At 41.3% G+C, this 12,156-nt stretch overlaps 1 protein-coding gene across 1 annotated transcript in view; it reads left to right on the top strand.

The window, feature by feature from the left end:
* Positions 1–3,809, top strand: part of LOC142194711 (amine oxidase [flavin-containing]-like) — a 67,408-nt gene extending 63,599 nt beyond the window's left edge. Inside the window, exons 13-15 of the mRNA XM_075264020.1 lie at positions 490–601; positions 2,679–2,741; positions 3,547–3,809. Coding sequence (XP_075120121.1) covers positions 490–601; positions 2,679–2,741; positions 3,547–3,702 — 331 coding nt within the window. The 3' untranslated portion in view covers positions 3,703–3,809. The remainder of the gene's footprint in view (positions 1–489; positions 602–2,678; positions 2,742–3,546) is intronic.
* The last annotated feature ends 8,347 nt before the right edge of the window (positions 3,810–12,156 follow it).

Here is a 12,156-nt window from a genome sequence, read left to right as displayed (position 1 = left end):
AACTATTTCATATAACAAAAATTGAGATGTTAAAGTGTGTCTTCAAGTGATTTGGCCCCATGAGCCTTTTTACTTGACTCATATAAAAATCAATACTATTAAAACACTAAAAATTTATTATTAATATCATAACTGTGTTAGGGTTCCTATGGGACAACATTATCATGTAATGGGTATTTTTTGTTCTCCATTTGTTATATGAAAAAAGGATAAGGTCATGGCAAGTCTATGAAGGAGTCATCAGATGAATTTTAGTGTTATAAAGCCAAAAGTAGTCTTTATTTTTGTAGACTATTTTTTTTTCAGAAGGTGGCAATTCTTATTTGTATCATCTCAGGTCAGCTAACAAAAATGTGCACTGAACATCATGAAAAAAATGATAAAGATGCCAATAGAAATACTAAAAATACCGTATGTTAGCTGTATGCCATACATTTTATTTTTTTATTCTCTTTATTCTATTTTTTTGTTCTTTCCATATATTTTAAGGGTTCTTCGACAACCTTTTGGCCGTATTTTCTTTGCTGGCACAGAGACAGCCACTGAGTGGAGTGGATATCTTGAAGGAGCAATCCAAGCTGGAGAAAGAGCTACCAGAGAAGTAAATTTTCTTGTTCCCCATGGGGTCATACATTGTTGTAATAAGTAACATTTTAGCTTTCCCAGACTAGGGCAGTTCTGTTACTAATATTACATATGCCAAAAATAGCTCTAAAATAACACCAATAGTAAATGTCACTTTTGTATAGACTTTTTATTTTTAGATATTGCGGATGAGAAAATTACACCACAGATTGTTTTTGGAACATTTTTATGTATGTGTTTGTTAGTGGCCAAAGTCTGATAGCGCATGGGGTTTCTATTCACTCGTAGCATTAAAGTGGTTACCAAATTTACTTTAGAAAGTGCAGCCATTAAAAGTTTCAACACTTTAGATGACTTTTTGCCTCTTCTTTCTTGACAAAAAGCTTTTCTCTAGAAATTCTCTCCCCTCCCTTCTGTATTAAGAGACTATCACCTCGTAGCAATCTCAGACGGTTACTGAGATGCCACTAAATATTTTAGCCAATATTTATAATGTATCGCTGCTGGGTTTTGAACTCAGGACCTCTTATATAAAAGACAGAAACATGGTGATGTGAACTGCACACTTACTTCATGTTAGAAAAAGGAGCTTTGCAGCATAAAAGCCTCAATAGCGGTGTTCCTCTTTAGCCACAATATACTTTTTCCACTTTTAAGCTACTGTCATATATATAGATTTCTATACATGAATACTTTCTGTATCATTGGTGCTGAGGTTTTTCAGAATGAAAACCCTCTAATATGTTCACTAGTGTGGCTTGCCTCCCTATTTTGTGGCCTTGCACATTAAGATCCTGGGTTCAAGACCTAGAAGAGACATAATCTAAAAATTGAAATGTTTTTTGAGATCTTAGAAGAAGTGTGAGAGCCTTGGATTGTGATAGTCCCTAAACACAGAAAGGAGGGGAGAATTTCCTTCTTTGTTGAGAGAAAAGCTTCCTGATGAGAAAGAAGCGGCATTAAAAAATCATAGAATGTATTGAATTTTTTTCCCTGGATTCCACTTTAATGATGGAACTCATGTTGACTCCTAAAAAGCATTAATGCACATATGCATTAATAGCCTTTAAAAAGGCCATTCAGGCATTGTTAATGTTATATTAAACTACCCCCCCCCCCCCCGTTTTAAAATAATACCCTAAAAAAGAAGATGATAATCATACCGTATCGTGCATACTGGGCGAGCAATCATGGTCCAACATCATCTTTAGCCACGCCTACATCTTTTTTCTTCTTGCAGCGATGTCCACGGGTCCCGTCTTCCTCATCTTCTACTTCTGGCTTCATTGCTTGTAATCCTGCACTGGCGCAGTAGCAGGGGAACAGTAGCAGGGGAACTGAGCATACTGAGCATGCTCAGTTCCCCTACTACTGTTTCCCTACTGTTCATAGTTAATATTACAGTCATCCTAAAGCACACAGACCGCTAACGGTATATTTTACACAGAATTTTTTGCAGGTGGATTTTGAGGTGGATTCCGCAAAAAAGGCTCCCATACACTTCAATGAGAGCCCCTCGCTTTTTCCCCCACTAGTGATTTTTTCTCAGCTAGCGGAAAAAAGAAACATTCCGTGGCTAACTCAGCTATGGTGTCCGAGACTCACCCCCGAGTAGGCCCATTCTTTCGGACCTAATCAGGAGCAGGATGCCGTGACGGGATGCTAGTGCACTGCATCAGCATCCTGTAGCGGTTAGCTGCACAGACAATTCTCACGGCAATGACCACAATGCATTCCAGTACAAAGTATAGTCCTGGTATTCACCAAATTTGATGTAATATTGTTAATGATGGAGAATAATATGTTATAACAGAAAGGGGTAATTTTAGAATTTTGTTTCTCTTATTAAAAAAAAAGTTATGAATCATCATTCCCGAAGAGGAAGATTCCCAGTTCCAAGTGGCAATCATAACAGAATGTAAATGCTAAATTACATCCACCATTACATTGGCTTTTCAGTGTATTGTTCTAATCTTACAATGGATCAGAACAATGAACAAAACAACACCAGTGTGAACTTAACCTTATAGTTAGATGAATTTAGGCAATTACAAACTGTAAATCTTTAATATATCCCATGAATTGTGTTTTAGATTTTATTTGAGATGGGAAAGATTCCAGAATGTGATATATGGAAGCCAGAACCACAGTCAATGGTAAGAGCTCAATTATGATTCTAAATAGTATATTACAGTACTTTTCATAGCACAACAGGTAACTGTATTTGGTTACTTGCATAGAAGTCATATTTGTTGGCACTTTTTGCTGTGGATTGTACACCAATAAACTGAAACAAGGTTTGTTTGCTTTAAAAAAAAAAAAATATATATTCATATGGTTCAGCAAAACATCTGCATAGATATGAGGATAGACTGTGGTTGACATGCCATATCTGTGTCTGATTTCCTCTGGATTTGTTGTGGATTTTTCCCTTGATATTGCAAAGTGAAATCTATGGCAACAATTCTTTTCAGATATTTTCACATATTTCATGAAATTTTCATACATAAAAATGTCTACTGAGTGTGAAAACATTATTAGTTATTGTTATTGTTACAATAACATCATGCAGATGGTCATTCTTAATCATATTGTCGTTCTATCCTGCATTGACAACCAATTCTGACTTTTGGTAATAAGTCGAGATGAGCGAGTAGTATTCGATCGAGTAGGTATTTGATAGAATATTACGGTATTCCAAATACTCCTACTCATTCGAATACTTCTCCTATTCGCAGTAAAGATTCGATTCAGAACCAGCATTGATTGGCCGAATGCTATACAGTGTATAATAATAATAATGATAATAATATATTCATTGACGTCTGCTATTGACCAGACAATCGTAGACCGAATTTAGCATTTCAACTGACTTTTATGTTGTATATGGGGAACTTTTGAAATCATTTAGAATTAATATAGAATTAATGTTTTTATTTTCCTTTTTTCATATTATTGTAGGATATTCCAGCCTTTCCAATTACAACTACAGTCTGGGAAAGAAACTTGCCATCTGTGGGTGGTTTACTGACTTTTGTTGGATTTTCAGCAGTTGTAGCATCAACAGTGGTTGTAGGTCTAATGGTTTACAAGAATGGACTTCTCATTCGGAATTGAAAATTTTCATGGTTTTAATCCAAATATTTCATTCTAGTCTAAAATTCCGGTGTGAAGTATCTCAGTATCTTATTTCAGAAATGAACAGTTGAATTCGTGTTTAATAATTCCCATGTAAGTTAAATATAATTTTCATTTCAAGAGTTGAAAATGTTAACTCAGTTGTTTGTTTCTTGTGACTGAATCTTTATTTCATTTTCTTTAGTTTTTTATTGTTAAATAACAATTGTGAAAAATTGACAAATCTGGTGAAAAGAAATCCTATATGTATTTCATGGAATTTGATCAAGAAACCAAATTTTGTAAAAGGGGTTGTCCAAGGAGTAGGAAATTATGTACCTTGTCCTGGGGATCACTGATGATGGGCCCAGAGGTTTCGGTGACATCAAGACCCTCCAGATCATGTGATCCAATGCAGAGTTTGGCCATCCATGTCACTCTGCACCCCCTTTCCCTTATCTCACAGTTAATTATTATTATTAGATCGGGGAAGAAGGGGGGATGGAGCAATCTAGGTGGCCGAACGTTGTATCGGTGCAACACCATTCCTGGGACCAGTTGAATAAGATACTATTCTCCAGACAACCCCTTTAACTTTATTCAATGTAAGCCTAGGGAAACATTTCAGCTGTGTAAATTTACTTATAGAAACAAACAACACAAGCAAAATTGCCTGAAATTAAACCTTTTTTCTACAGGGAAATGTTGAAATTGCAACATGTTGTACACTAGTTACCCCATTTCTTTACTGTGACTTGCAGGTGACTTTATATCTTCATGAAACTCTAGTCTATAAGTACCTGATTACCTCAGAACATTTAATATATCGTAAGGTACCTCTTTAGATATATCGCAAATATTATACTATACAGTATGTTTAATGAACAATATTTTGTATATATTCCTTTCATTTATCCATTTGTAAAGATGGGCAGATTCATTTGGGGTTCAGTTTTATTTTGGGTCGAATAAGTTTGTCATTGGAAATGCTGTTATTATAAGACAGACCCCAGAGTATAATACAGTAAATGGAGGCTCAGGGGAGGGGTTTGAACATAACAAATAGTCAAACCCAAAACTTTTGGAAAATATGTATCGAGTTTAATTTGATCTGAACCTGTTTGCTCATCTCTAATCTTATTTCAGTACTGTATAATTTAGGGTGGACACTGCTCAATTTCCTACAACGTCAGAAGCTTTTTTTTCTGAAAGCCACTATTGCAAAAAAAATACTCAAAATGGGATATTTCTACAGTGATAATCTCTGCAAAGATTAAAAGATATGGTGTAAATTGAAATGCTGTGACTTTAGAAACACAATCATGGCAAATTTATGATGCAGGTTGGTTTTTTGCAGCATGCCTATGAGGTTTTGTGATATCTTACTCACTATGCCACTACTGTAAAATAAAGTGGATTATCTGCTGACAAGGGTATGATGAATAAAGATTTTGTCTAGCCCCCCAAAAAAATACAAAAGAAAGTAGATGTTTGACACAAGGACAAGATTTTCCATAAGGTAAACTAGACACATGCCTATTGTGTGGAGGTAGCTCGGTAGAAGCAGTGGTGAGGACCCAACCGGTTAGAGACAGGGACACAAATCCTGCAGAAAAGTGGTTTATTTAAGAAAAACGCAAAATGAATAAAACCTCATGTCAAGAACAAAAAAAAATGAGTAAAATAAAATACAGCCTTAACTTCAGGCAAAATAACGTCAAACAAAATCCTGCTTGTCTGAGCAGTAATTAAACAGAAAATACTAACTGTACATGTGGCTTACTATCAAAAATAAAAAAAAACCTGTACCTTATTACAAGGCTCTCGGTGTCAGGATAGATCCAGGTACTTCATCTCTTCCTGAGGATCTGCCCTGAACTGCAGGCTCTGCAACCTTTTATGGGCCACACCTGGGGCTTAAATATATTCCCGACACTGAACTACACATAAGTCGGTAATCTGGGGTGGATATAGCACCCAGCACTTCGCCTTTCACCTTCACACATACCACCCCACCCTCCCCTTTGTTCAGATCCGGTAGGGGGTGCACACTTTTAGCCCACATACAATGGGCCTTAGATAGAGCATCGGCATTTCCCTGCAGCTTACCTTCCCTGTTCACCACAGTGAATTTAAAGTTTTTCAGGGTCAGAAACCACCTGGTGAATCTGGCGTTTCTCTCCTTAGCGTGGCCATCCTTGTTAGAGGGCAGTGCCCAGCTTAAATTGTTGACCCAGGGGGTGGTACCTTAAGGATTCAAGGGCCCACTTAATAGCTAAGCATTCCCTCTCCACAATATTGTAATTTCTTTCAGGTGGTGTAAGCTTTCTATTCAGGTAGGTGACAGGGTGTTCTTCACCACCGCCCATTTGGTACAGAACTGTGCTTAAGCCTATATCAGAGGCATCAGTTTGAATCTCAAACTCTTTAGTTAAGTCAAGTGTGACTAAAACCAGTTGTTTACAGAGGATTGACTTCAATTCATAGAATGTCCCCTAAGCCTGTTCACTAGTTTTGACTATGACAGACTTAGTCCCCTTAGTTAGGTCTGTCAGTGGGGCTGCAATAGTAGCAAAATTTGGGATGAACCTGCAGTAATAGCCAATGATTCCCAGGAATGCTCTTACTTGCTTTTTATTTAAGGGTCGAGGGCAATTTTGAATGGCCTCCACTTTGTTAACCTAGGTTTTTCACCCCTCTTCCTATTACATACCCAAGGTATCTAGCCTCTTCCAGACCTAAAGCACACTTTTTTGGGTTGGCTGTTAGAAAATGGGGCTTGAGGATTCTGTCCATCAACCTCTGGAAGGTTGCTGGAGCCCCATGTAACCCAAATGACATCGTCACATATTAGAACAAGCCTTCTGGGGTGACAAATGCAGTTTTTGCCTCTTTAGTGGGTGGCACCTGCCAGTACCCTTTGGTTAAGTCGACGGTGGAGAAATAACTGGCAAGTCCCAACCTTTTGATTAACTCATCAACTCTGGCAATCGAGCAGGCATCAAATTTTGACACTTCATTTAGCTTACTGAAATCATTTCAGAACCTTATGGAACCATCTGGCTTAGGAATCAAAACAATGGGATTCAAGCAATCAGTCATTCTTAGACTTCTCAATTACCCCAAGTGCCATCATATTTTTGACCTCCTCAGATGTGGCTTGTCTTTGAGCTTCAGGTACTATGTACAGTTTTAGATTAACCTGTTCCTGTGGCTTGGTGACAATGTCATGTTCTAACACATTGGTATGTTCAGGCAATTCAGAAAATAACTCATTATTTTTCTGTACTAACTCTTTTGACTCCTGTTTCTGTGCCCAGGGGTGAAGATCTACCTGGAATATCTACCCCTTCAGTAGTAACTTTTCTAGGGGTACCTACTGATGTCAAAACTTCCCTTTCCTTCCAGGATTTTAGTAAATTTATATGGTATATTTTTTTCAGGCTTCCTCTTGCCCAGTTGGTCTACCTTATAGTTCACTTCTCCCACCCTTTCAATGATTCATGTGGTCCTTGCCATTTGACAAGAAATTTACTTTCCACCGTGGGAACCAACACCAACACCCCATCACCTAGACTAAAGGTTCTAAGTTTAACCCTTCTGTTAAAGACACAGCTCTGGGCCATTTGGGCCTGTTTTATAAGTTCCTTAACAATAGGCCTTACCACTGTAATTCTGTCCTGCATCAGGGTAATATGTTCAATTACACTCCTGTAAGGGGTTTGGTCTTGTTCCCAGGTTTCTTTGGCTATGTCTAGGAGACCACGTGGGTGTCTACCATACAACAACTCAAATGCGGAAAAACCTTTAGAGGACTGAGGTACCTCCCGGATTGCAAACATTAAGTAGGGCAGTAGGTAATCCCAATCTTTGCCATTCTTGCTAACCACCCTCTTTAGCAAAGGTTTTGATTGAATCTCTATACTAGGCCATCTGTCTGAGGATGAGATACAGAGGTTCTCAAGTGTTTAATTTTCAGGAGCTTATACATCTCTTTCATTACTTTGGACATAAAAGGAGTCCCTTAGTCAGTCAGGATCTCTTTGGTTGTACCTGTCCAAGAGAACATTATTATTATTATTATTATTATTATTATTATTATTATTTATTTATTTATATAGCACCATTAATTCCATGGTGCTTTACATTTGGGGGTTACATACAATACACAGAATATACAGGTAGATATAATGCTAACAATGACCGACTGGCACAGTGGGGTAGAGGGCCCTGCCCGCGAGGGCTTACAATCTATGAGGGAAGGGGGGTAGAGACAGAAGGAGAGGGGGAGACTGTACAGATGGGGGTGCGGTGATAGTGTTATTGGAGGTTGTAGGCCTTCCTGAATAGGTGAGTCTTCAGGGCCTTCTTGAAGCCTGTGATTGTGGGGGTCAGTCTTATGTGTCGTGGTAAGGAGTTCCAGAGTATGGGGGATGCACGGGAGAAATCTTGGAGACGGTTGTGTGAGGAGCAGATGAGAGCAGAGTGGAGTAGGAGATCATTGGACGATCTGAGGTTACGTGTGGGCAGGTAGCGTGAGATTAGGTCAGAGATATATGGAGGGGACAGGTTGTGGATGGCTTTGTACGTTAGCGTTAGTAGCTTGAACTCAATTCGCTGGGCTATAGGTAACCAGTGGAGGGACTGGCAGAGGGGAGCAGCTGATGAAGATCGGGGTGTGAGGTGGATTAAGCGAGCAGCGCAGTTTAAGGTGGACTGGAGGGGGGCGAGGGTGTTTGTTGGGGTCCATGGAGAAGGGTGTTGCAGTAGTCTAGGCGGGAGATTATGAGGGCCTGGACAAGCATCTTGGTAGTTTCCTGGGTGAGGAAGGGGCGAATTCGGTGGATGTTCTTGAGCTGGAGGCGGCAGGAGGTGTTGAGGGCTTGAATATGTGGCTTGAAGGATAGGTCAGAGTCCAGGGTTACCCCAAGGCATCGGGCCTGTGGGACAGGGGTAATTGTGGTTCCATTAACTTTGATAGATGGGTCAGGTGGAGGGGCCATACAGGATGGGCTGAAGATGATAAACTCTGTTTTCTCCATGTTGAGTTTGAGAAAGCGGGAGGAGAGGAAGGAGGCTACGGCCGCTAAACAATCTGGAACTCTGGCCAGCAGGGAGGTAATGTCTGGTCCAGAGATGTAGATTTGGGTGTCATCGGCATAGCAGTGGTACTGAAAGCCATGAGATTCTATGAGTTGGCCCAGGCCAAGGGTGTAGATGGAGAACAGGAGGGGTCCTAGGACGGAGCCCTGGGGGACACCTACAGATAGAGGGCGTGGTGAGGAGGTGGTGTGCGAGTGGGAGACGCTGAATGTGCGGTCGGTGAGGTATGAGGAGATCCAGGAATGGGCCAGGTCTGAGATACCAAGGGATGAGAGAATTTCTAACAGGAGGGAGTGGTCAACTGTGTCGAAGGCAGAGGAGAGGTCGAGGAGGAGGAGGACAGAGTAGTGGCGCTTGGCTTTGGCGGTTAGCAGGTCATTGATGACTTTTGTTAGGGCAGAACATATAAAAGAGCTCCTGGACAATTAACTTACCTGAGGTATGTCTCAAGGGTACAGCCTCAGGGTATTGTGTAGCATAATCTAACACCACTAGTATATACTAATGCCCCCTAGCAGACTTTACCACAAGACCTACCAAGTCCATGGGCACTCTTTCAAATGGTACCCTTGTATTGGGAAGGGGTACCAAAGGACTTCTGAAGTGTGACACTGAGTGTCACTTAGTTGACACTCTGAGCAGGAGTTACAATACTCTTGGATATGCTAATCAATTCCTGGCCAATAGAAATGCTTTAGAATGAGTTCTTTGGTCTTTTTGTACCCCAGGTGTCCTCCTGCTTATGTGCCAAATCTAAAACTACCCTTTGATAGGGCCAGGGCACCACCAATTGCTCAACAATTTCTCCCCATATTTGGTTCACCCTATACAATAGGTCTTGGTTCATGGACATATAGGGGAACTCTTTATCAGCCCCTGGATACTGGGGTTTAGCGTTTATCATTTTTATGTTTTGTCTGGCAAGAGCCAGATTAGGATCTCTTATTTGAGCAGTCCCAAAATTGTAATTGGACACCTCAAGCTCCAACATTTCGGGAACTCCCTCTTGAACTTCAGCATCACCAGCTAATATAGACAGGGGAAAATTATTACCTTTGACCATGACAAGGAAACAGCTGATGTTTCCCTGTTATCGTCAAAGGGTTCAGGGTCAACCTTAGGCAAGATATCATCAACATTCATAATTTTAGGACATGGTAAACACTGCTTTTTCCACATATCCCAAAATAGAGAAAAATCCCTCCTTATGATCACATTATGGAACAGGGACTTAACCACGCTCACTTTGTGAGAGGCGGTGCCAGAATTAGTTTTTATGGTTATTTCTGCAAAAGGAAACTCCCTAGTTTCACCAAATATGCACAAGACCCCAATAGTTTTCCACTGTACAGTGCAGAGTCGACCAGATCATGGTGCACCAAGGTTACCAGAGTCCAGGAGAGCCCATACAGCATGTCCTGCTACAGTTAAAGAGAATATTTGTGGTTCAGTCACAGTTTCTGCCAAAGAAGCGGGTTGAGCAAACAAGGAAATCCACCCAGTCCATGGGCTCAGTTGTCAGGAAACAGTATGCAGCAACTTGTCCTAGTTCATGGCATCGACATGGGTCTCCATTTTGAGACTTGAGCTTAATACCTTCAGTCTCAGCTGCCTGTTCCCCCTCTGAGCATCCTCCCCTTTCTGATTCCCCACAGTAGTATGTGCAGTCTTAACTGCCTTGGGGTTAGTAGATCTTGGAGATGCCTGTATTAGCTCCTCTGTGGTTCATTATTGTTCCACCAAACATACCAGCTGGTCTGCCGTTGTAGGTCCCACTTGTCTAACCCAGTGCTGAATTTTAAGTGTAAGCGATCTGATGTACTTGTCCAGAGCCACTCTCTCTACCAACTGTGCTGGAGTGGCTTCCTTAAGCTGAATCCACTTCTTCACCAGATAGATCAGATCATGCATCTTGGATTGGGGTGGGAGATTCGCAGAGAAAGTCCAGTGGTGTACTCTCCAAGCAAGTGCATGCATATTCACACCAAGATGTGCCAATATCTCACCTCTCAATCTGGAGGAGTCCTTAGCCTCCTGCTCACACAGATCATAGTAGGCCTTCTGAGGTTCCCCAGTGAGAAAAGGTGCCACTACATCGGCCCACTGATTCTTAGGCAGTTTCTCTTGCTCGGCAACTCACTTAAGAATGTGAAGATATGCCTCTATGTCATCTGTGGATGTCATCTTTGTAGGGTACTCTGTGCGGCAGCTAGTGCCACTACACTCTTCTGCTGTAATCTGGTCAACCAAAGCCTTGTTGAGCTGCGTCAGCATCTCCTTAAACTGCAAGTTCAACCTCCTGCTGCTGTGCTTGCGCTTGCTGCTGTTGCCTTTCAGCTTCTATCACTGCTTTTTGCTGCTGTGCCTGAGCTTGCTGTTGCTATAGGATGAACTGCTCAAACACTTTTACAAAGTCCTCTCCTTTTTAATCTCTCCTGCACCGTTCATCCAAGACATAAGAGAGGGAAAAATAATAGGTGTATGTCTCTTTAAGACTGTGTAACATGGGTTTGTCCACATCCTTCAGGAGGGTTAAGAAGAAAAGGTCCAGTGGTATCAAATCAGGTGACTGAGGTAACCAAAGTATCCAGGTACTGAAAAGGAACATCACGCATAAAATTACATGAGATGCAGCAGAGCTAGCCATGCGCTGAGCTCTGCTACACCTGAGATGCTGCAGAGCTGACTGTGCTCTGAACCCTGCTACATCTGAGATGCAGCAGAGCTGACTGTGCGCTGAACCCTGCTGCATCTCAGATGTAGCAGAGCTGGCCGTGCACTGAGCTCTGCTACACCTGAGTTGCAGCAGATCTGACTGTGTGCTGAACCCTGGTACATCTGAGATGCAGCAGAGCTGACTGTGTGCTGAATCCTGCTGCATCTCAGGTGTAGCAGAGCTCAGTGCACGGCCAGATCTTCTGCATCTCAGGTGTAGCACAGCTGTGTCAACTCTGCTACATCTGAGATCGGACCACAATGGAGACTGCTGTGGACCGATCTTAGACTTCGCCTGCTCTGGCAGAACCAGCGTTGATTGGCTGAGTGCTGTACATTGTATGGCCAATCAATGCTGGTCAATGCATTCCTATGAGAAAAAGTCAGCTCCCTCATAACGCAAGCTGACAGGGATCCCGAAGAGTTATAGCCCCAAAGAGCTGTTTGAGTAACATTCCCCCCTAAATAAAGGTAATCCCTAGCTAACCCTGCCTGTACATCTATCCCTGTCTCACAGTAACATAGTTCACAGTCTCATATGAACCGAATCTGAAATCCACCATTCATATAAAGTGGAGGTCACCTGATTTAGCCAGCCAATTACTTTTTTCGATTTTTTTTCGATGCCTACGTTGT

This window comes from Leptodactylus fuscus, chromosome 2 (assembly GCF_031893055.1).
Source record: "Leptodactylus fuscus isolate aLepFus1 chromosome 2, aLepFus1.hap2, whole genome shotgun sequence".
In the NCBI taxonomy this organism is placed as follows: Eukaryota; Metazoa; Chordata; class Amphibia; order Anura; family Leptodactylidae; genus Leptodactylus; species Leptodactylus fuscus.
This window is presented reverse-complemented; position numbering and strand designations above follow the sequence as displayed.